We start from the raw sequence: 25,338 nt of genomic DNA, 5'->3' as shown, positions 1-25,338 counted from the left end.
CCATAACAGCATTCCTCATGAGAAAGTGTGCTTATGTGATTACTTTTACCTCAATAAAAATGCCTTTCACCTTCAGTATATGTTCATTTCCAGATTGAAAACTGGCAATTAATTACACTTAAAACACTTGAAGCTATAAAGAAATTATAGGGAAATAAATACAGGTACAATACTTTGGCTGATTCAGTGAATATAAACATGCCTCATTACTGAATCTCTTATGGGTTTGAAAATAAGACAAAACTGTCAAATCAGAGGCCCTAATATGCAGAGAGGTCATCAGTGTTGTGATTGTGTAACTGGAGAGTTGAGAGTGGAACTGATATGAAATTATTTGGACGGTTCAGTGGAAATCCCGGGGAATTCTTCAGTTGAAGCCAGTTTTGCTTTCTGTTGGTTTTTACAGGCCGATAAGTTCCTGCATTTCTCAGAAAGGAAGCTACACAGTTTTACTTCTCTTTCCATATATAGAGCGGACATACGCGTCACCGACTGCGTCATCATCCCACTCGTGCCGTCGGTGTGACAGGACTTGTAGGTTGCCTTCAGGGACTATAGGTGAGCTCAGATTTTCGATTTTTAATGAGGTAAATAAATTTTCAGCACACATAGAAGCATTTGATGTACGCTAATACATTTTTTTTGTACTTATTTGGCTTTTACAAACATATTCTTCCTCAGTTTGGAGCACAAGTAATTTTCTACAGACCTGATAAGGAGGTCACTACAAAATGAACGGGACAAAGAAAGCGTTTAGGGAGACATTTAAAATATATTTAGAATATTTGGTCCAAATAAAAACAAAACAAAACAATAAAATCTAAATGCCTTAAATGACTTTATCACCCCAAAGTAAATTATCACATGTACAAAGAAAGGGCAGCTTCTATTTTTAGATTTTTTCCACTTTGTAAAAATGAGGGTAGAATAAATAAAATTCTATATACAGTAGAATATAGAAATGTAATGATAGCCAGGGTTTACTGTATTACAGTTAATACTTTCTGTCTAGGGTGACAGGGTGCCCTGTTTATTTGGCACAGCCCAGTATTTCATTAATTTTCTCAAATATGGAGTCAGCGTCTCACAATTTGATTGGCTCTATATAACAGTGAACACCTCTCTCACACTCGTGCAACAAAAAGATATGTGCTGATCTGTGGCAGCATCCCTACTAAAACACAAGCAAGTAAATGTGTGAAAGTACAAAGACGACCACACATGACCCTAAAACAATCTCAGTCTTCCAGTGATGCTTTTAAGATGTTGGGAAAATCTCATCTGAACAATCTTTAACTTACAATTATTTAAACAAAAAAAGGAAAGAAAAAACAGCCTACCGACTGGCATCTGTAACATAACCCGCACTGTTCCACACAAACCCCCATTTACTTTGTGGATAATCCAGGCCTTGACAAATCCCTCACCGGCCCACGTTCTGTATTCCCCACAGCACTGAACGCACCATCATTATTATCTACGCTGTTCGTGACTCACTCGGCGAAAAGTGCAGACTTTTTTTCTGAGGAGGAAGCGCCGCCCACAAATGGTATGCCGAGGCAGAAACTGATAACAGATCCCGCAGCAGAGTCAGTCTGACAGTCAGCTTCTAATCGATACTGAAGTCTGCTTCCTCTGGATTTCTTTTGTATTCACCGCTCATCGAGCACTCATACCTGTTGAACATGGGATACCTGCTGTCTAAGATGATGGCTGTTTTCGGGGACAAAGGTACATCTGCTTTAATTCTTGTGTTCGTCTTGTTATGTCTGAATTGTTGCTGTTTAAATGAAGTATAAAAGCCCGTCGGTGTGTTAAGCTCCTGTGTCGGGTGATATGTGATAACTGTGAAACACAATTTGACTCTAATGTTTGATCACCTCACTAAAAACTGATTTCCTGACACAGTAAAGTTTCAGTCCTTTCTTATATAAGACACTTGAACCAAGTGTTGGACGTGTTTTACTGCAAGAACAGTCTTTTGATAAGAGATGTGAATCTGTTCAAGACATCACCCTCATGTACCTGCGTTTTATTTTATCTGTGTGTACATATATCTCCTGAGGCTGAATTTGCAGTGAGCATGCAACTTTAACATGTTTAACTTTCCTACAGAGCACAAAGTCATCATTGTGGGTTTGGATAATGCTGGGAAGACGACCATCCTCTATCAATTGTGAGTGATCTGACTGCTTTCTGAGTCTTTCAGCAGTTTTTTAAAATCTATTCTCACAGTTAATCTAATTCTAAATGCATCTTTTCCCTTCCTCAAATACATCTAGTCTGACGAAAGAAGCCGTCCACACATCACCAACTATTGGCAGCAACGTCGAGCAGATCACCGTTCGGAAGACTCACTTTTTGGTTTGGGATATCGGAGGACAGGAGAGCCTGCGAGCTAGCTGGTACTCCTACTATGGGAACACAGAGGTATGGCTCACATACACTCCTCGGATCCTTTCTATCTCTAAAAAACTTTAAAAACACAGTAAATTTTTCATTAAAGTGCATTGGAAGTGATATTGGCAGTTCCCGAAAATGAATCCAGAGAAAGTGAAAGCTTTCGAAGTGCTGGCTGCTATTGCACCTGCATCTGTTTTATGACTTTTCCTGTAATCCATTGTTTACAGGTACTGTATTGTTAATAGAGCATTGTAGACATGCTGACTCCCTCTTATGAATCAACCATCCCATAAATTGGGTCCTGATAAGAACGACCTTATAACAGGTTTAATAACTGTTATTTCCCTTTCAGATCGTCATTCTGGTTGTGGACAGCACTGACCGGGAACGACTGACTGTAACCAAAGAAGAACTTCACCGAATGCTCGCACATGAGGTAGGATCTTTAAAACATAGCGTAGAGACTGACTTTATTTAAACGTTTAGGCAAGTTAGGAAACTTTACTTGGTCATAACTATATTAAAATGCCTTTTAACATATTTGAATGCTGCTTACGGATGATAAACAGGTACAGGAGGGTTAATCATACTTTGCTTTATTGTTTAAATATGAAGTGTTTCGCCTGTTTTCTTTGAGAGCTGCTTTGACGTACAATCACATTGTTGTTTTGTGAAGCTGCCCTCTTTTGGCATTTGTGTTTTGGTGTTTGACGTTCCCTCCCGCTTTCAGACACACACTGATTGCGTAATAGATGTGAGAGCAGATTACTCACCCATGACATACTGTGATGAGGAACTTTCTTCTTATAGTCAGCATGTCTGTGCGTTTCAATGTTCCGCTGAGGTTGCTGTTTGTTTTTAACAACATCATGTGTTTCCAGTGGAACGCAAGTGCAGACACTGTATCGGTAACCCATTTTTTTCCTTCTTTTTAGGACCTACAGAATGCAGCCATTCTCATCCTGGCCAACAAACAGGACATGAAGGGTTCCCTGACAGCGGCAGAGATCTCCCAGTTCCTCACGCTCGACTCCATCACAACACACTCCTGGCATGTTCAAGCCTGCTGCGCCCTGACAGGAGAGGGGTGAGTCTAACGCACCTCCAGCTCTCAGTATCACCAAGCATGACTCACTCTTCACAAATATGTGACGTAGTTGACAGAAACATGCCTCTGCATATCACAGCTTCTGTTGAAATAAGAGCCTTTGAAACACTTATCAAAATGCTTCTGATCTCTCCCTGCAGTCTACCTGCCAGTCTGGACTGGATGAAGTCGCGGGTTGTGGCAAACTAGAAGAAAACAATGGATTAAAAGTCCTGAAACTGAACCAGCCTCTCGGGCACCACAAAGGCCGCAGTGTCAGGATTATTTACAGTGTTTTGAGCCTGTGACCATGACATCTGTGACAGAAACTGTCTCGCCACGTCTACAGTGTGACTTACTGACTATGTGACATCCTGAAGAAACCTGCGTTGTGTGTACTTCAGCCTCGGAAACATGACAACAGACAAGCTTCAAAAACTGTTTGGTGGTTTGATTATATTTTAGTAATCTGGAGGTTGTGCACTGAGGAGGGGGGGGTTGCTTACAAAGTGTTAGTTATGTATTGACATAAGTGGCCTGTGTGTAAATGAGAACAATGTTTAGGCAAATTATCCTACCTCACCAGAAGTATCACATTCCACTTTAAACTGTCAAAAGTGACTAAAATGTTATTATTCTATTATTAGAATGGAAAACAATAAGGCAGGTTTGTAACACTAAGTCATATATTTTCCTGTTAGTATCTTAATTTTGTCAAACTGATCCAGTAATTCCACAGACACTTTAAAATAAGACAATCATAATTTCATTTTGACTTAGTTCTTATAAATGAAGATTTTTGTTCTTAGTTGCCAAACTACTGATTCATCACAGTTTACCAGCAAACAGTAAGACTATAAAGAAAAAAAACAAAAGAACATTATGCAGCTGCACTGGTTTTCCTTCTCAGGATTTCTGCAATGCTGCAAAAGCCTACAAGCCTGCATCTGATGTTAAAATTAAATTTAACGCCAGCAAATGATTTTAGCTTTATTAAACCTGAATATTTATATTAATTTATTCTTTTTTTTAATGCTCTTGGACTATGTACTGTATATGACAGCGATTTCTTGAATGGGAGAATGCGCTAGCTGCTATGAGTCATAATTTTACAATGTACATACTGTATAGTTTGATTTTTTTAAATAAATATTATTATTGCTATATGTGTGTTTTTATTTTAATAAGCGATGGGCAGCATGCTATTGAAGTTGTTAACGCTTGTTTACCTTTGGCTTCCTTTGTCTTTACCATCCTTGTCTCTGTCCCCCCAGCCCTCTGTATACCCTCCTTTACTACATTCATGAATCTTCTCTGTGGTCTTCCTGTTTTCGTCCTGCTTGACAGCTTCGTATTGACGCCCTTTCTTCAATATAACGTTTGTCTTGTTTATTAAACAATAGCGCCTAAACTACAACGTTACGAGAGCACTAACACGACTTCAACAACAAATGTCGCGTTTTTCACAGCGTTTCACTGGCAAAGAGCAAAATTAGATTTTAGGGGGCATCCGGATTTGAACCGGAGACCTCTTGATCTGCAGTCAAATGCTCTACCACTGAGCTATACCCCCGCACGCTATCCCGAGCGGCATGCTCCTGTTTTAGATACAATAGAATTGATCCTATGATCTTGTTTTGGACATTTCGTTTTTCATAATTACTCGAACAGCTAAATTTGAGTTGATTTTGACGACAGCCGTGGTATTTAATCGCTAAATAATATACGGTTTTCTGACCGCCAGAGGGAGAAATGAGCTTACATTTATGGCTGTCACTGTAACTGGAAGGCGAGATTAAGAACACGCGTCACATTCGTGACAAGAAGCACAAAGGGGGGTAAGTTTCCATATTTATTTAAGCAAAAAGAAAAGGAAATGGAAAACAATCATCATCACGTGGTTTAAAATCAAACAGAGTTATTAAACATACAACAACAATCCTTCTGGCACGCAAAAAGAGCTGATCCAGCCTTTGTGGATGCAAACATCATCAGCTGTTTTAACAATGACTCAACATAAATGAAGAAAAAAAATGATGTGCAGAAGTGACTTCTTTCTTTTAAAGGTGAGAAGTGAAAACTGTGGTCACCTCAGCACTGTGTGACTATCACCACATCTGAAGACTGTGATTTTTGAAAAAGTATCCTTTGTGTACGTCTTAAGTCACACATGTTTACCTACCACAGAGTTTGGGATTTTTTCTTTAGACATGAAGCCACAATTTTTCTGACCTTTTTAAAATTTAAACTGTAAACAGTCATGTTGACAGGAGCAATCAAGTAAGGAATGTTTTTCAAGTCTACATTCGATTGCCAAATAACATTTTTCTTAGACTTTTATTCTGATATACACCTTTCAAGTTACTGAAATACACATATGTGCAGGACAAATATATAGGATAAGGCTGACTTTTTGTCCCCTTACTCTCTGATTTGTTGGACCTCAGCTAAGCCCTCGATACAGTTGATCATGAGATCTTGTGTTGTGGTACCTTGTATTAAACATATATTAAACCGGTTCACTGTGATAGTGTCATAATATCACAAGTATCTGAGTTCATTTTTGATCAATCTTTGATTTTTGATGTTCACATCAAGTCTCTGACCTGCTCTTTTTTAATTTATTCCATTTAAGAAACATTGCTAAACTCCTAAAAAGTTGTTCTCAAAAAGTGGACTCGCCTGTTCATCTCCTCTTGCTTGGATTGTTGTGATGCCCTGTTTTCGTGGTTGATGTGTCCTCATTTTGACTTTGCACAAGCTAGTTTTATTGATGCTGCTGTAAAGAACTTTGAGATTTCTTATCTTGAAAAGCATTATATAAATAAATTTTACTTTCTTCTTAAATCAATAGGCTAAAATAAACACAGATATACAACTAAAAACATATCAGACCAAACTAAAAATTCCAAAAGGTCACAGGAAATACCTAAAAACATGAAAAGTACCATCAGGACAGAAAACAAGGACTCAAGAAGAGGAACTGAAATAGATAGGCAACTGAAAAGAGGAAATGGGAGAGCAGACAAATGCAGCCATCAGAGGGTTTCCAATAACTGACGACAGCAAAATACCATTATGCTTTCATAAACTTTCCCAGTCCATGTCAATAAAAGTGGAATATTTAATTAATCAAGAAACAATGTGCGATTTAAATGTTCTTTTATGTTTTGGAACAGTGCATACAGTATATACCAAAAACTATACTAATAATTCAACACAGGTGATACTAATGAAAGCAATGGAGACAAATGCAAAGCAAGGAGAACTGACAAAGAAAGCTGTCAGTGACCAGAACACAAAATCCACACCCAAGTGACACAAGCAAATTTACCTGAAGCATTTTGCTACAGCTACTTGAATTACAGCACTTGAATAAAAATGAAAAGACAGTGATATATAAGCAGTGCAATGCCATAGCCGTTCCTGCTGTTTCTGGACAAATTTATTATATCAACTTTCTTGACGTCATTAGCATTTTTGACATTCAAATTATTTGACGTTACCTTCACAAAAACCTTTAAGATTAAACTTCAAACTTACCCTTTGATGAACCTTATAGTATAGGCTGGATCAGGTGACCCTGAGCTATGCTTTAGTCATGCATCTTTATCCTCAGGCTGCTGTGAGACTCTCCATGATGCACATATGCACATCATTAACTTTTGTAGTTGTCCTGCTTGTTATTCCTGGTTTCTCTGTGCTCTTCTTTTCTCTTGTCTCTGTCAATTCATCCCCAACCAGTGCCTGGTTCTGCCGGAGATTTCTTCCTGTTAAAAGGGAGTTCTTCATTCTCATTGTTGCCAAGTGCTAGCTCATAGGAAATTCTGTAATTGTTGAGATTTTCCCTCTATTATTATTATTATTAATGCTATTATTAGTATTATTATTAATGAAACCGTTGTTGTGATTTGGCACTATACAAATGAAACTGAATGGAATTTTGCACACTTATTTTCTTTTTTCCAAGGTGATATGTCAAAATGTCTTTTATGAAACATACCTTGGAAGACTGGTTCCTGTCTGAGGCTTCACTTTAGCTTTAACTTTAGCTTTAACTGAAAGTCAGAAAATAAAAACAATAGTAATATTTTTAAAATGCACATGGGTATGTCAGCATTGTTTTAAGAGAGCCTATGAACCCAAATGACCCTAAGGGATGTTTAGCAGGCGGCAGTTCCTCTTTGCACGTAATTGCAGTAAGTTTGAAATTACAGGATACCCTTTGTGAACGCAGTAGGTTTTTAACCATCGTGAATTATGCACACCAACATTTTAACAGAGGAACATTTGGAAGATGCATATTATCCGTTTATTTACTGTCCTCACATTGTCACTGTGTGAAAACTGACACCTGCTGCTGTCATGCTGTATACTGTGTTTATGAGACATGGTACTGATTATCTCTCCAGCTGTGAATCTAATAAACTCTCAGCTGTCATTTTCCCTGCCAGAGATTCCGTGTTTGCTCGCATAGCAGATAGAGATAATTAAATAGAGAGGTGGTGGAGTCAACCGTGTTACTTGCAAACTTTGCTTTTTGCCAGTTTGCACGTCATCTAAAGCAGGCCTTTTACAAAACCGCTGGAAATTAAACACCTACAAAGAAAGTTTTGTGTGCCATGTGGGTTACGAAAGGTTGATGACAATGTTTAGATTTTAGGCCTGGCATTGTTAGCATCATGATCGCCACGTCTAATCTAATCTGTCAGATTTCTGACTGTCCTCACAGCCTGTTTGGACAGAGGGAGGCGCCATTCTGCTGCTGCCATTGTTGGTCTTACTTTTATTATTTCTCTGAATGATGCTGTGATTCCAGGGAACTTCACTGAGGAATGAGCAGAGTCGCTGTGTGGTTAATATAAACAGAAAGGAGGAAAACTCAAGGTCCAGACCTATTGTGGACCCCAGCGAGCTGATCTCTGTGTCTTTGCAATCACCATGGCAGCAGGGGAACAGCTTTGAGGAGGAGAGAAGGGGTGTAGTTACAAACAGGGTGGTGTGTGCCGGCAGTGAGATCGAGAGTGACGAGAAAAAAAAAATTTCTGCAAAGAGGAGAAAGAGGAGCAGAGACGAGGCTGTCATTTTTGCTTTTGTCTTTTTGAGGTCGAACATGTGTCTGAGGTTGGTGATGCTATTTCTCTGTCTCTCCCAAACAGAGCTTGCTGAAGTTTGGGTTCAGCAGCAGACAGGTGAGCTCTGTCTTTTTCATGCATCATCATCAATGCTTTTGTTTATTTTGCCTGATTTTATCACAAAGATGCTTAAGCCTGCAGCTGATTTTTCTCTGGCAGCTTCTTCATATATATATATATATATATATATATATATATATATATATATATAGATATATATATATATATATATATATATATATATATATATACATTTCTTTTTTTTAATAATTTGCTGTATGCTTTGAAGCCTGTGCTCTGGTATTTATGATTAGCAATAACAGTCATTTTCCCATTTACTCTAAAGCTAAATGAACATTTGGCATTCTTATTTATAGAATGTGTGTTTTTTAAATTTTTATCCTGATGTTGCACATGCGACTCTGCGTGTTAATTTAATTTGCTCTAAGCCACAGAACTTCAGTGGGAATCTTTATCGAGCAGCAAATGGGTATACCATGCCCTTTTCATTTTACACACAAGTGAATGACCTAGTTTACAATAAAGTGCACAATAAAAATACCCTCTTCCACAAGCATGCGACAGTCTAAACAGCAACCCACAAACAGCCCGTCTCAGGTTAAAATTAGATTTAGACTTGTTTTTCTTCTTGCATCCCTGCAACAGTTTGGCGCAACTTTTTACGAGCCTGCTGCATGGACGACGTGAGTCTATCACTTGTATATTTCTCGATGGAAATGCAAGTATGTGGAGTAATGGTTGGGAAACATGTTAGCTGATTTGGGAGTCTGACTGGTTAGTCTCTGGAAACTCCCTTTTTGCATCCCAGCTCATCCTTTCAGCGATTCCTGAGCTAAAACAGCTGTCTGAGAAAGAGATGTGATATAAACTGAAAATTGGTCATACTTTTTCTTCCTAGCGATAGAGCTCATCAGAAAGCTTATTTCATAAAAACAGCGGAAAGTTTGAGAGTTCTTCTGCATCATAGTGTTGCGAAGGAGGCACTCCATGTTCTTGCAACATTAGGGGTCAACTGTCTCTGTTGACCTAGCAAAATCCTCCTTTCCTTTTCCTATTGGTTCTTATCTGCACTGCCACTCAACATTATATACAGTTCAACCTTTTTTAAAAATGACTTTGGCCCCGAAAGCCATCAACATCATCTGGACCAGACTGTAAAAACACAGAGCCCTGAGCTGAAATGAAACGTGCACCCAGAAATGACCTCAGTGTTTGGCCTCTCATCTTTTGTCCTGCTGAGAAGTTTGCTTAACAAATAGCCTGAAGTTAATCCAGGCATTTTGGAGCAAAGTATAAAAAAAATATTACAAGAAAGAGAAACAAAGTGTGACGAATTGTTTTCTGAGACTGAACCACAGATAGGATGTTATTGTCTGCGGGCCCTTATTTTATAAAAGTCATGTGTAATGTCACTAGCGATAGCAAAACATGGATGTGTTTTAGGAAAGTGGCAGCAACAAAAACAGCCATCTGCCAACAGCTGAGCAACTTTGAATTATGTAGTTATTTGGAGAAGGCTTTGTATGTGAAATAGCTGCGGTCTGAACTTTGTCTCCTTAATTCATTTCTCTTATCTGAAAATGAAAAGCAGAAATAATGTTTGTATGTCTTGAACGCAGAGATTTAGTTTCTCCATAACAGAAGAAAAGTGAGGTAATCAGTACATTTGTTTTCTTAACAAAGACTTGTCTCTTGTCTTTAAAGGCTTAACGTGAAATTTGTTGCACCCTCTTGGGGTTATTGTGTGACATGTTTTATATTCTGGGTGTTATTTTTAAAGGATGTTCCTCTAAAATCATGAAACTATTGCAACAGCATGCCAGCACATGAGAGCGGGTCCACTTATCAGCTATCTCATTTGAACTGGGAGACTTCAAGTTTAATATGTGCTTTCTACTGAAACTGCACTTACACAATTCAGACACGCTTTTTGAAATGAACCAGGGGACGTTTGGTGCTTCATGCCAACTCCTTCAGCCTCTGCACAGGAAGGGTGTGTCCTCTCAGACCACTCTGAGCTGACCACTTGCAGAAAAAGGCAGCTAAATGTTGTGGTTTGGTAGCTCCTAAAAGAGTGGGCAGAGATCAGTTTTCATTCCAAAACATCTGCCCATTTAGTGCAGGGGAAAAAAAGGTTTCTCTTTCACCTCACGAGGCTTTTATTTGGTTATCCTTTATCTTTTTCTTTTAAACTTTAACCCAGCAAACAAACCTTTTTTAAAATAATCAAGTTAGACCAAACTCCATCTATAAGTGTGACCAGTTGTGGCTTCCTTCTTTAATATCTTTTTATCCAAACTCTGTGCAAATGTTGATTTTCTCAGGTAATACCTTCTAACCAAGGAATCACCCGAAACTTCACAAAGCCAGAAAGACGCATAAAACAAATCTCGATGCACAGTCACTGCTCAACCCTCTCTCTGTTACACCTCCTTTGTGTGGGTCCTTTCGTGAAGTAATAACATTTATATGCTAGGTTTCCATTCATTTTCTAAAATGTTTGGCCATATGTTTAAACATTTTAATGAAAGGCTCAAAATTTTTAGAATCAGTCTAAGTTTAGTCTAAACAGTTTTTATAGCTACATCTTGCAATTCCAAAGACAATACCAGTGTTACAAATTAGTTCAAGTGAATCTTGAAATCAAATCCCAAAGCATGACTGAAAAGGGGGTTTCTATTTTCTTCCACTGCACAATCTTCCATTCCAAGAAATGTTGTTAGACACCAAGCAGATTGGACTGTTATGCAGTTTCAGCTCACTTGCAGAGTCTGACTCAAATCTCACTGCTTGTTCTGCCAGTAAATTCAATAAAATGACTAGTGGGGGTCATGATGACCCAAGTAGATATCATAGCTTCATATTCAGCACATGCACTCCTCCCAGCTTTTGTTATACTAGAATATGTTCATCTGCTGCACTGCAGACATCATTTGTGCTCTTACCTCATAGATGCCACTACAGGGTGGATCTGGTGCTCAACAATCACACGTCTAGGCGTAATATACAAGCTGCCACGAACACATTGACGAAGCACTTAATTGATTCAAAGGGTGGAGAGTAGCATAAATACAATGAGGTCAAAACATTTGAGCTGCCACTTTAGAAACTTGTTAAATGACACACTGTAGCTTTGGTGACTGTGGAAGACATCAGCATTATAACTGTGAATGCAGAGCGATGTTTAAAGCAGGCCTCGCCAGTGTCCCACACAGTCTGAACTCTGGGGGTTTGGCACTGGACAAAGCTGAGGGACCAGCAGCCCTGAGCTGTCCTCCCACACTCAAGACAGAAACGCAGGCATCAAACCAACATCAACTGACATTTCGCTGGCAAGAGAGGAGCTCCACTGGGTACTGGCACCCACTGAAACTCGGTTACGGAATTATGGCCAAATTGAAAATGTCTGAGTCAATATATAAATTTTACTTTCCTGATGATTGTCTGATTTTTCTTTGCTGAGGCTTCTTTATGGAAAACTGCAGCAAGAAAGGATTAAGATCTACTCTGTTAATTTTCTCATTAACACAAGCTGGGGTGGGAAGTGTCTGCATGCAAGGGAGCCCTCCCATTATCCTCAATTAGACTTGACAACATGAGCACAACAAGAGTTAAACAACACACATGGTGTTTTACACTCAACAGATTGGGTTCACTCTTCAGCTACATACACCCTTTCTGAGCTTTTGAAAACAGTAAAATCTGTACTGAAATTTCCAGGTAAATTAGAATACACAGCCGTGATGTTAGGCTGCATTACGGTATATTCAACTCAGGTGTGCAAGACTGAGTCACTGCAACAGGTGGCTTTAGCTTGCTTTGAAAACATGACTATCATTCTTTTCCATACCAACGCACTAGCATTGTCTATTTTACTAATACAAAAGATAGTGTAGGCTGCAGGTGGCTAAACTGACTTAAGCTGAAACTAGTTTCTACTGCTGCAAAGAAAAATAAATACATAGTATTGTCCCAGCTTCAATTCAATTAACGATTAAGCTGCAATATTTCAGCAGTTCAGGTGTGTTGACCTTTAAGATCTTCTCTGTCACGTTTTGTGGTTGTTTTAGGTGCACGTTAGCTCATGGATGAGTTAGCTTGCTAGGATTAGCGTGACCTGGAGAACAAGCAGGTCCATATTACCTAAGTAACAACCTAAATTATGGCATTTGAATGTTAGTTTAGGGTGTGTTTGAGCTTAGGTTCCCCAGCCGGACCACTGCAGGTCCGGCAAGTTACCTTGCTCATTTTTAATCTGCTCAATTGCGAAGACTCCCTGCAAGAAATCACCGGAGCAACAGAGACTAACTCTTCGCGGCAGCCGGGCTGACCACGGCAATACATTCACGGTGATTCTGAAAGGAAACTGAGCTTGACGGGGTGATTAAGTTGGCTTTTTTTTTTAATATAACCCGCGACCTTTCCAACGCTACTTGAAAAAAGTCCCCTGTAGTCTGCTGAAAGCCTAAAACAGCAAACGTTACGTACAGGCGACGGCCCTCATTTAGGGTTAGATAAGACACCCCGCAAAGAAGTAGCACTGCCGGGGGTTTATATAGGCTGCTGCGTGACGTCATCGGCGTGTCCCGTAATCTAGGTAAAAATCCCGCAATCAACTGTCGTAAATAGAGCAATGACTGTAGACAGATGAGTGTATCTTTCCAGGTTCAATTTTTCAAGGCAGGAAAACTGACAAAAAAGCATATTGCACAAAAGGGTTTGCCCTTGATGTTATCCCCTCACTAAACAATGCAAGCTGATTCAAATCAGAATTGATAGACAAATGCCAGCAGGAAAACATGTAACTCACTTTATTTTGAGAAACTTGCTAGTCCACAACTGAAATTCATTAGATGGCACCTACAAAACACCAAGGGCAATGTTAACAGTTAGGAGACCACTCTAGGATGGTGAAAACGCAGCAGTGTATCTTGACTAGGCCATAAAAGGAAAAGATTAAGACAGAGGAACTTAAATATAGGCCTAGAAATAATTTTGAGAACTTAGTAACATCTGTTAAGCATGATAGAAACATGTGATTGATTGGGGGTCCTTTGGTAGCAAAGTGAACTATTTCAACTGCATAATGAAGCCAGTTTCCTCCTACAACAGGTCAATGGCAGCTGCAAACTATGCAAGGACTATTTAGAGCCATTTTTTTTTAAATTTAATTTGTTTATTTTTGCCATTATCTTTGAACTGATTCTTTAGAGCTGAGAGGAGATATTGTTCATTGTGTGGCTTCATGTGTAGACTGCACTGGTTCCAGAGGTTGTGCAAGGACAAAGATGTCCACAGGTTTACATCCAGCTCTCAGTATAAACACACCAGAAGACATGCATTTTCCACACTCCATAAGAAATTACAGGATGGTGCTAAAATAAACGCCTAAAATTAACCAGGAATTTGTGGCTTGAAAGAAAGACAAGTTGTCAATTAAAACACCCAGAATTTTAAAACAAGTCTTACCTACCCCAGTTTGCTTACTACAGTATGGTTTTCTTTGTTTATAGGGTCTGACAGTTCTTTCCGAGCGTCAGTAAATATTATTTGTATCCTATTCATTTTCATTCAACAAGGACATTTAACTGACAAGGCTACAGCTGATACCGGCTTGGCTGACTGACTGAGCACTAAGCATGACCGTAACACCATCAGTCTGAATAAAAATTAAGTGTTTCATGTGCATTCTATTTTTGAAGGCAGTGAAATGAAACCAGCAGGTTTATAATCTGAAATGCATCCTGACTAGGGCGGCACAGTAAAATTATATGCATTATTTTTGACAGACGATTGGTACAGTGTGGCCCCACAGCAGCACGAGGATCCTAATGGAGGTGACAGCAATGCTTATAGAACCCTGAGGTCATCTTCAGGCCACACTAGAGTAAGCAGGGCAGTTCTGGGTGGAGGACTAAGCATCAGCACCCTCCCAGACAACATGACACGTGTAGTGGTAAGTGATACACCACAGTGTTCCTTATTACTGTAATGGTTTGTGGCATTTAATATGTTCTTGGCTCTTACCTGATTGTATTTGTTTTAGTTGGAGTTAAACACTGCCCTCTTTTGGAAAGAAACACTTACTCTTCTCTGCTTATATGGAGAAGCTGTGCCCAACACCTGAAATCTATTATTTAACCGTGTTCTCTGGGAACTTTTGATGCTTTTGCGACACACTCTGTCAACACACATCATACTTTTAAAGCTCTAATCTCTTCTGTTTTCTGCATGGAAGGAGGATTCTGGCAAATATTACACATGGCGCATCTTTGGTCCGGAAAACCAACGTGCTGAGAACCTGTGGATAGACATGAATGATGTCCGGCATGGCCAAGTCAGAGTCCATGGCATTCTGTCAAATTCATACAAACAGGCTGTGGTGAGTCTCACATACAGACATATGTGAACTGTCTTACTTTCTGTTTCCTTCTTAACCCATAAAAAGCATATTAACGAAGTAAGATTTTACAGAATTAAAAGTTAAAATGATGTGAACCCTTGAATAGAATTTCTCCGGGTTTGTAGATTAAGTGGCTCACTACAACATTTCTTTACACATGGTCTACAAAGTTCATGCTTGTGTGGGGGGGGTATAGCTCAGGGGTAGAGCATTTGACTGCAGATCAAGAGGTCCCCAGTTCAAATCTGGGTGCCCCCTACATATATATATATATATATATACACACTGCTTACTTTGTTAAGCTGAACTGCTTCTTTACTTCCATGCAACCAGTTAAGTTTATTTAGACATGTTCAAGACAACCTGTTGGAAACAAATGGGTGACAGAAACAATACAATTCATGTGAGCTCTCCAAAATTGGACAATAGAACATTTGAAAAAAAGTAGCCTTTTTTACTGCAACATTTCAATGGTATGATCAGGATTTGGCATTAACAACGTCAAGGCATAAATCCCTTCTGCAATGTACCAATATTAAGGCTGGTGGTGTTGTAACGGTGTGGGAGATATTTTCTTGGCACACCTTGGGGCCCTTATTACCAACTCCAACTGAGCATTATTTACATGAGTCAACTTGCATATTGTTGCTGACCATGTCTATCTCTTTTTGATCGCAGTGCACCATCTTCAGATGGCTGCTTCCAGCAGGATAACATGCCACAACATAGCTCAGATCACCTCATTCCTGTTTCTTGAACAAAACAGCGAGTACCTCTGCAATCAACAGATTTAAATCCAATAGAATACCTTTGAGATCCAACAAATTTGCAGCAAATGTGTGCTTTAATGACAATATGGTCCTTAATCTATGAGGACTGTTTCCAGCATCTTGTTGAATTTGTGCCACAAAGAATTAAAGCAGACAAAGTGCTGAATCCAGGCAAAGCATTCAGCACAGTACTAGCAAGCTGTACCTAACAAATTGGCCAGCAAGTGTCGCTTGCTCCACATTTTTACTGTATTTTTTCACCGTATTTCTTTTAAAACTGACTGTTTTGGTTCATCATCCAGCTGAAGTATAAAAATAATATGTTCCTGCAATCTGGCAAATACTTAATAATTCTGCATTAATTAGAAATACCTGAAAATTTCCTTTAACATTTGATATGAGACCAAGTCAAGATGAAGTTCCCTCTTAAATATGTGGTTGCATGAAAGCTGAAGCACATTAACATATTGGTACATGTGAGGAGCTGCAAAACTGACTTATAATAATACACTTTAAATATAGAAAGATGAAAACTACAAAGAGTGAAGACTTATGGAAAAAACAGAACTGCAGCACTTTGGCACTGCAGATGTCCAGGTTATATATGGTGAAACAGCACTTGTTTCACTTCTCAGATCACATTGAAAACGTATACCTCTGTTAAGAAAGAGTTGACAGCCATGTGGAAAGTCCCAAAACAGCTTAAGCGTGTTTTGATGTTGCTGCAACTAAAATTGAACATGATCATCTTTATATTTGGTTACAGCAGGATCATGTTCTCGCTCTTGATCCTAGTCATGATAATGTGAGTTTTAGGCATGAATTATAGTGTTTTGAATGTTAGTTATTTAGAAGAATATCTGTTTTGGAAAGTTAACACCCAGCCAGTTCAACTGTCTGTACTTACAAAGCCAAGTTGTCGCTATAATTCAGCTAGTCCACTGAAAAACAATTACATCAGACAGCATGCTGGGAAAATGTTAATCACAGACAGGCTGCATCCAGTCACGTCCAGATCCTGTACACCCAATGTGTTGTGATAAGACCAGTTGCTAAGCCTGTACGTAGGGGGTATAGCTCAGTGGTAGAGCATTTGACTGCAGATCGAGAGGTCCCTGGTTCAAATCCGGGTGCCCCCTTCTTTGGATTTTGGTCATGACAAAGTGATGTTGGAGAAGGCATTTTAGTTCTTGTAAGATAACATACAGGATTTTCTTCACATTAGAAATGCAGCTGGTTATAAAACTGACTATTGTGCTCATTTACAGTTACATATTTTTATTCTTGTACTCTATCAGAGAAGCTCAGCATGTTGCCCAGTTCAGAATGCTGCATATTTATCTTATATGATCTTTCATGTAGCCATGCAGCTCCTTTCCCATAAAGCCACTCTCCTTTTAGGCCATCATTTCTTCTGATTAGCTGCCCCTAACATACAGCAAGTGGGTGTTGCTTCTGTGCTCATAGCTAGAGCTGTGTGCCTGAGATGACCATGTTAAATATATTCCTTCATTCTTTCTCATACAGAGCAAGAAAAGTAGAAAAGACTGTGTGAAACGGAGCAGTCTGACAGTCTTTTAAAAAAGAAAGTAGAACGAATCTTTTTACTGAGAGATTTGTCCAAAACAAAGGTTTTCCCAGAGATTTTGAAGCTTCTTTGTACCATATAAGAAGCAGTTGGGGTGCTTTTAACTACAGAATAACAAATCAAAACATGACAACAAAGACATTTCTTCAATCTGTTTTTTTTAGATGACAGATAAATCTTTTTTTTTTATCTCTTCTTTTGTCCGTGTCTGTTTGAATCTTCTCTTTTTGCAGCCAGTTGCCCTGTCCTTTGACTTTCCTTTTTATGGACATTACCTGAGGCAGATTACCATAGCAACCGGAGGTACGTTTTGATTTTCTAACAGATGTTCAAGTGACCTTCTGCAGTGCAGTAAGTTGTACACAAGTCTTACATATTTTTCCTTCTGGCCTTTTTCCAGGGTTTATCTTCACAGGGGACATTACTCACCGTATGCTGACTGCAACACAGTACATCGCCCCTTTAATGGCTAATTTCGACCCCAGCTACTCCAAAGAATCCACTGTGCAATACCTTGATAATGGTATAATACTATCTGACATTTGAACATGTCCTTGAGTATGAGATTGTCTGATCTTTCTGTTTGATTTCTATTTGGCTTTCATTATCTTCAGGTGAGGTCTTTGTGGTCCAGTGGGAACATGTCAGAATCCCCGGCAAGGAGTCAGTAGGAGGTTTTACATTTCAAGTTGCTCTTTACAAAACAGGAACCATCACTTTCAGCTACAGAGACGTGAGGAACATTTCTGCTCTGTGCTCTTACTGGCATTCTCAGGTCAGGTCACTTGATCTTATTTTTGCAAGCATTAAGTGAAACTTCTTTTTTTGTCTTTACCAGATACCTCTGTCAGTAGACGTGATCAGTTCAGCTGAGCACCCAGTGAAAGCTGGGTTATCTGATGCCTTCATGGTCATGTCGCCGTCTTCTCAGTCAGCAGGTCAGCAATAATTGTGCACTACAATAAAGTGCTACCATAAAAAAAACCACATATAAATCATAATATTTCCATTTCAGATCTCCCACGGCAAATGATCTATGAGTACCATCGAGTTGAGATAGACGTTACAAAGATTACCAACTACTCTGCTGTTGAGTTCACTCCTCTGCCTAGTAAGTGAATATCTAAATCTCCAGAGATTTCTTTCCACAGTCAAAGATTTAAAAATCAGCAGCGTTTTCCTTTTCTTTCCCTGTGCAGCCTGCCTTCTGCATGACAGCTGTGAGCTCTGCCTCTCAGCCAGCCAAACCTCTGGTTGTAGTTGGTGTCACGTACTGCAGAGGTGAGTGGGGAATTCTGCAAACCGGCAGTGTTAGCACAATAATCATTTAACCCTGTATGTCTCCTGTTTTAGATGCTCAGACGGCATGGACAGACACAGACAAGAATGGCTGGATTATGATTGTGCAGAAGAGGTATAGTTGGACTAAATATCAGTTTATTGTATTGTATTGTCCACGTTTTTACATGTGTTTATCATTAATTGCACTGTCAACTGTATTGGCAGAGCCAAGGCGCAACATGTGAGGATTACTCCAGGAATGACAACTCCACTGGGGCCTCCATCACACCAGAGATCGAGGACATTACCTCTCTGACTCCACGACAAAAAGGCTGTGACAGTGATGGTGAGAGTATGGAACTAAACTCTGTGTGTTTGCTCAGTAAAAAAGACCAACAGAATCTACAATGGAATAAGTATTTAAACTTTTACTTTCTTTCAGATGAATCTAAACATCAAGTTTTCAAGACTGGTAGTGGTGAGTACCACCTGTGGAACCTGGTAAGATTAGGTTTGGGAATGGATTCTTAAGAATTTGTCTTAGTTCCAGATGTAAAAACTGATTCTTCAACCAAGAGCGTTGGGCTGGCTAACACAGGAGTGATCGCTGGCTTAGCATCTGCCCTGGTGCTGCTCTTGGCCCTGATACTGGTATCTCTTTACGTCAGCTACCATCCTTCTGCTGTATCACCACTTTACCTCATTCAGGTGAGTTCAAAACATATCCTATACATGTTCAGTCTGAGTCAAGCTGATGTTCATATTCTAAATAATAATAATAATAATATGAGTATTATTATTGCTTGATGCATTTCAGCGACGCAAGAGCTACTGGCCCTCCTTGAAGTTTCAAAAGCAAGAGTCTGGTTACACGGAAGTGGAAGGAGGCGGTCATGAAAAAGACAGCATTGTTGAAGCCGGGCCATGTTAAATCCACGTGAAGGAAATTATGGATCATGCATGTTGTGCAAATAACGACATTGCAAATTGAGTTCCAAATAAAGGATTAAAAGTCTTAAAAGTCTTTTTAAAAAACGTACCTTAAAGGGATGGTGCTGAATGTTGTTGAACATTATTTAGAAATGTAAGGTTTTCATAACCCCTCCACTGCATTACACTGTAAAATGCATGCCACTAAGCTCACACACATAAACTTTGCAGTTTTTTCATCAGATAAGCAAAGATATGAGAGAGTGAGCTTCACTTTCAGTTCCTGCTGCTCTTGATTGCGATTCTGATGCTTTTGAGTTCCACTTTTTTGTGTTGCTCAAACGTAACCCTATCATTTCCTGAACAGTACTCCCGCTTGCAATGCATGCTTTGGTGGGGGGGGGGTTTAACTAAAGATTCTGCATTTTTCTTCTATGCTGTACATAAAATAAGTGTAAAGAAATACTCTAATGGTGCAGCTGGCTATACACATTAAATAATGTAGGCCGATACGCAGATACAGTGCAACTCTTTTGTCAGCAGATGTCACTCTAAACAAAAGAATCACATGAGCAGTGAAGTAGGGCATGTAGTGCAGTGAACGTGGCAGATGTGTAAAATTTGATTTGAGAAAACTGGACTGGTGAAGCACAAAAAAAGAAAAGGGAAAAAAACTATAAAGATGATCGCACAAGTTTGCTATGCGAGCACAGATGGCGCAAATACAGTTAAGTTTGATATGCGCATGCACAGGCGTCGATTGGACCTTCATACTGTTACAGAAAACTGAAATAATGTTGCTTCATTTCCAAGTAAAACAGTGCTATAGTCCCAGTTAAATATTTAAATGTATGAATGCTCTCGTTCCTTATTTTGTAGTAATATTTTTTCTTTTTCAGAAATAAAAACAAACATTTAAAAAACGGATCCTCCTACACAACCTCTTCCCTTTCTGCTCGGACACGCGCAGTCGAGGGAGGAAGAGAGGGGGGCGGCGGGAGCGCGCTTTCCGTCTCTGGTTAGTGGACTGACAGCCAGCTGTGCAGCTACAACGACAACAACCTCCTGGATTTCCTACATACAACTAGATTAGAGTTGGTCTGCTACTGCTTCTAATCATACATTATAGCTGTTTTTCGGAGCAAACACTCGACGGCACACAGCTACGACCAGTATCATCGGCGTTTTCTGTGCTAACTAGCTAGAAGAGCATTCCTCCAACATGAATCCGTTGTGTAGCAGATGTAATCTAGTCGTTTACCCCACGGAAAAAGTGAATTGTCTGGACAAGGTAAGAACCGAAACCGTCTCGTTTTCGTATCTTTCTTTATTAAATTAACGCTGATACACTGCCGTGGAAACGTACAGTGACTGAACTTATTTCAGCTCCCCAAAAACTACAAATTTCATATATTTTTGTGAATGAATCGAACACTCCAACTGGACAGGTATTTCGCTAGCCTTGCAGGCTAACGGCTAACTCACGTCTGGAAGGCGGCGGCACAACAGTGTGTACTATAAAATCAAATTAAACCGCATTGTGGTATTGGTTGGCTATCTTAAGGGGTCGGAATTTGTATTTTTGTCCCAAAGATGATAGCCTCAAGCTGTGGTACTGATTTACCCCAACCAGCACTTCACAGTGCTTCCGGAGAGCCATGTCTAGTCTGGGCCTGGCTCCAACCGCTGCTTTGACGAAACCTGATAATCAACGTTTTTAACCTCGATGGCAGACTCATTGTGTGTATTAACAAATGTATCTATTAAAGTACGATTTATAAAGAGAACGGTATAGTCCCGTTGTCATATTTTTCGTGTCCACTGTTGTTGAAGACAGCGTGGACTGATGTGGACGTGTCTGTGTCTAATTCACTGGCTAATCCAGGTCAGGAATGATTAGTAGAGCAGCCTCGTTAGTTTTTAGGTAAAGTAGACGTATAATCTCATCAACTGTAGCCACAGTAGATCTGTCGAAGCTACCAATTTACACGGGAGCAACAACTGGTGTTAACATGGTGCTGCACGTCGTCTTCCTCTTTCCCTTTCAGCTTTGATGAGGCAAAGGTGTCCAGAATGTGTTGAATATTGCGGCAATCACTTCTAATGTAAATCTGTAAAGACATAACGCACTCACTGTGTTGATCAGGGTGGGGTCTGGTTGCTTGATATATGATCCATGGGTTATATTTGACCAAAGGAGGACCTGGGGCAAGTACCTAATTTTTCTAATGGAAGTCTGAATGGTCAATGAAAATCAATGCCTGTTGAGTTGTGTTTTATCTGTTGGGCTTAACAGATGAAAAAGGTGTAGAAAGACACATACACAAAGCAGTTTATCTAAAGGAACATCAGCTCTGACTGGATACGTTACCGCTCTGCTTCACGGTTGTCTTCCCCAAGTGCCCTGTATTCAAATAAATTTACGTCTTCCTGCATAAGCAGCGTAGTACAAGTCATTTTAGCATGCTAGAAAGTTAGTGTAAATAAGAGTCAAATTGTCTGAACTACAGCTTGAATGCAGGCTGGAATTCAGCCTGAAGGAGCATGCATTCCAGCAGACAGACACTCCTGTAAAACGTGCTCTGTCAGTGGCCTGCTGTGCTATCTCCCTTCTCTGAACTGAGCACAGGAGTGTAGCCCGCCGTCTGTCTTAGCTGCCATTCCACATCAGCGCACACCCCCTTTTAGACATGCCAAAACAACCTCCCTTTCCCCTTCTCCATGGGACACACACACACACTGCCATTCTTGTTTGTTTTAAGCAGCAGAGTTGAGGATTTTTTCATGTACCAGGCTAACTCAGGTGAATGCTCAGGGGCCTAAGGGCTCTGACACTTCTGTGTTTTTAATCTAAACCAAGTATCTTAACCTGACAAGCTTTTTCTTTTAATATCCCTCTTTTGAGAGGTTAAACCACATAGGCTTTTTTGTCTGACAGCTGCATTCCTGTGTAGCGGGGCTGGGCCCCGCGGGCAGCTGAACACACGTAAAGACAGGAAGTGAATTTTAGTTCAAGCTCTTGTTGGTAACGGTTTTGCCTTTTCATTTGGCTTCCTTTGACTACCTAAAATGCTTGCTAGTAGTAATCAGACGAGATGTATATTTGGCTCTAGTGTCCGACTCATATCTACCAGAGTGGCTTTTTGTCTCTTGGGTTGAGGGCAGCCTTTGAACTGTAGCCAGTGAAACTTTTAACAAGGAAGTGTTTTTTTAAAAGCACAGGCTAATATGCAAATCACTCTAGGTCCACTTTAAGTTGATATGCAATACTTGTATAAATACAATTATTGGTGTGTTTTATTAAGAGATAGATTCAACATTTTAGCAGGAAGTGCGGATTTTCAAGTTAAATTGAGTATCTGTGCAGAGTCACAGAAACACTCAAACAAGCTTTGCAGGAGTGTCTGTGAGTTTATCATTGCCGCATGCTGTCTGCATTTTGTATGACTGAAATATGCAAACTGTTCCCACCCACAGGTGAAATGAAAGTCCTTGAACATCTTTAAGTAGGTTCATTAATAATTAACTGTGACATGTGTGGTTGTGTTCACAAACTAGTTGAAATGGTTAATTAGTTGTGCAGTTTAAAGAGTTTTCAAATCTATGTAAATATTGTGAGAATGTGTCTTGTGCGTTATGATGGCTTGTTTTATTAAGTATGTAAAACACACACTACTTCGACATGTTTGGCTTGTGAGCCTGTTAGTTGGGTCAAAATATTTTGATTGTTCTTTGGAATTTTTTTGTTGAAGCATGTCAGACACAGCTTTTATGCAACCAGTTATCTCCCACATGGCATCAAGTTTAGTAGGTAAGTCTCAGCCTAACTCTGAACAAGCAGCCTTTTGACAGAAAGCCAGAAGAAATACAGATTAGCCAAAGCCAGATGGGAACTTTATTTATATGAAAATGACATGGAACGCTTTTATAGAGCAAACAAAGAAGAAATATTGTTACATGTGCTTTATAAGTGCTGTTTATTGGATATTTTATGTTTGAATGATCTCACATATTTAAACTGTGAGAATAGTGTTCTCACAGACTGGGTAAAATGGAACAAATATCATGTCTTAATATTTGTACATGGAATACATGATGCTATGCATATCCCTTTATTCATATACGTAAATATAGACATGTAATGCTGCACTCACTCTAATTAAAACTGACATTTCATAAACACTTCATAGTTTGTTTTTAAAAGCAGGCAGTTTCCCAATGACACGTTTTGGTTTCTTTGAAGTGGGACTGTTTGAGGATCTGATCCACAGTCTGTGTGTTACCTACAATGATGGTTAGCGGCTCGGAAGCTAACCAATGTACTGCTGTGGATCCACACCAAATTGCATTTATCCTCCTGAAAAATCAATACTGCTTTATATGTATGCTATATTTAGAAGTTTTTTACTGCTTTATCCACCGTTAAACACCTCTTTCCAACGAGGAACTGAAGGCGCTGGCTGTGCTTGTAAAAGTGACCAGTCTCCATTGAAAAACACTGCCTTTTTTACATTTTGAAAAATGGGAGATGCTGATCTACCACAGTCTCTTCTCAGTTAATGTTATAGTGTGATTTTAGTTTTTTAATAAGGTAACTTGGTTCCAAACTAATGTGCTAAACATAAAAATTTACAGCAGTAGACCAACACCACCTGTTATCTGCTTGGAAGAACTGCTGTTTTCATCAACAGTCTGGTAGTTTTAAAAAAGAGCAATTTCTTTCTTAATGTCTGGTTTAAACTTCGCATCTGACACGTTTTGTTGCTCTCTAACTAATCTTTTAGAGTTACGACTAACTTGTGTCCCTTTTTTTTTTTTTTTTTTTTTTTGTTACTGTTACTGTTAACAATGTGTTTGGTCTGTAATTTCTCTGCTGTGAGACAATACTGTCTAAGATGGGAGCTTTAATTGTACTGCTGCCTTTCAAATCCCTGGAAGTTGTTGGAAATCTGGTTAATGGTCATGTCATTCAAATTGAGGTGCTCTGTACAGTTTATACTTAAGGAAAGAGTTTATATCACGCTTATGTGCCGAGATGTGGAATTTATAAATTGCTCTTATTAAAAATCACAATAACGATTTTCTGGCTTCCAGAATAGTCTCCCTACTTCTAACATTAAACACCTTACTGTTCCTGGGTTAGTCTTTTGAAAATTTGTAATTCTGAAAAAGCTACACAATGTTGTGTAGGTTTTAAAAAAAAATCTAAAAGGTAAAGTAATGTCTGTATTTTCACTCTGTTGTTCTTGCTCCAATTTTTGCTCCTTACCTTAGTTTCAGAGGAACTTGTCTGCTGCCTTTGCCTATATTTAGACAGATTATTTTGAGAGCTGATTCATGTTATCCAAATGCCACAAGAGGTGAGGACTCTGTGCAGCCGCCGCCACCAGTCACATCTCTTTGATGACTCAGAGTCACAAACACGCATTATACTCACAATCGCCTGAGGTGTTGACTCGACATCAAGTGGCCAGGTACTTCTGCTTGGTATGAAGAAGCCAGTGCACATGTGGGGTTGGTTGTCCCAAGCTATTACATGCTTATTTGTACCTGCACACATTTCTTGACAGTAGAGGTTTACACCTTGATTCTTGGGCCACAATTTTTGTTCATATTTTTGATTTTCCTTTAGAAGGGATTGGGAAGAAAAAAAAAAAAAAAAAACGAGGGAAAAATAGTTTTGCCATACATCTGATGACTTGATCCCGATTGGATTCTGA

General features: G+C 39.4%; 3 protein-coding genes and 3 non-coding genes across 9 annotated transcripts in view; 5 read left to right on the top strand and 1 right to left on the bottom strand.

Annotated features, from left to right (window-relative positions):
• The first annotated feature begins 1,551 nt into the window (after positions 1–1,551).
• On the top strand, positions 1,552–4,654 carry arl5c (ADP-ribosylation factor-like 5C). The gene is made up of 6 exons (XM_031732371.2): positions 1,552–1,731; positions 2,116–2,176; positions 2,283–2,430; positions 2,756–2,839; positions 3,339–3,490; positions 3,652–4,654. Exons 1-6 carry the CDS (start codon positions 1,686–1,688, stop codon positions 3,698–3,700), a joined length of 540 nt encoding a protein of 179 aa, XP_031588231.1. The 5' UTR covers positions 1,552–1,685; the 3' UTR covers positions 3,701–4,654.
• Positions 4,655–4,991: 337 nt separating this feature from the next.
• trnac-gca lies at positions 4,992–5,063 on the bottom strand. The gene has a single exon. It is a non-coding gene; the product is annotated as a tRNA-Cys (tRNA).
• Positions 5,064–8,355: 3,292 nt separating this feature from the next.
• LOC116314385 (plexin domain-containing protein 1-like) lies at positions 8,356–20,134 on the top strand. Of its 4 annotated transcripts, none has more exons than XM_039610696.1 (14): positions 8,356–8,682; positions 14,436–14,602; positions 14,885–15,028; positions 17,641–17,710; positions 17,808–17,930; positions 18,022–18,140; positions 18,246–18,345; positions 18,423–18,518; positions 18,607–18,688; positions 18,761–18,821; positions 18,914–19,034; positions 19,131–19,166; positions 19,239–19,396; positions 19,506–20,134. In XM_039610696.1, exons 1-14 carry the CDS (start codon positions 8,604–8,606, stop codon positions 19,617–19,619), a joined length of 1,470 nt encoding a protein of 489 aa, XP_039466630.1. In that variant the 5' UTR covers positions 8,356–8,603; the 3' UTR covers positions 19,620–20,134. The 4 variants fall into 4 exon arrangements, with proteins under 4 accessions (XP_039466630.1, XP_031588255.2, XP_039466632.1 ...); XM_031732395.2 differs by having other exon boundaries at positions 8,358–8,682; positions 19,233–19,396; XM_039610698.1 differs by lacking the exon at positions 8,356–8,682 and adding an exon at positions 12,529–12,667 and having other exon boundaries at positions 19,233–19,396.
• trnac-gca lies at positions 15,236–15,307 on the top strand. Its single transcript has one exon. It is a non-coding gene; the product is annotated as a tRNA-Cys (tRNA).
• On the top strand, positions 16,887–16,958 carry trnac-gca. The gene has a single exon. It is a non-coding gene; the product is annotated as a tRNA-Cys (tRNA).
• A 451-nt stretch (positions 20,135–20,585) lies between the features above and the next one.
• Positions 20,586–25,338, top strand: part of lasp1 (LIM and SH3 protein 1) — a 30,742-nt gene continuing 25,989 nt past the window's right edge. Inside the window, exon 1 of the mRNA XM_031732372.2 lies at positions 20,586–20,909. Within this exon, the coding sequence (XP_031588232.1) occupies positions 20,841–20,909 (69 nt within the window). The 5' untranslated portion in view covers positions 20,586–20,840. The remainder of the gene's footprint in view (positions 20,910–25,338) is intronic.

This window comes from Oreochromis aureus, linkage group 4, assembly GCF_013358895.1.
Source record: "Oreochromis aureus strain Israel breed Guangdong linkage group 4, ZZ_aureus, whole genome shotgun sequence".
In the NCBI taxonomy this organism is placed as follows: Eukaryota; Metazoa; Chordata; class Actinopteri; order Cichliformes; family Cichlidae; genus Oreochromis; species Oreochromis aureus.
The sequence above is the reverse complement of the archived record's forward strand: the minus strand, read 5'-3'. Positions and strand labels throughout refer to the sequence as shown.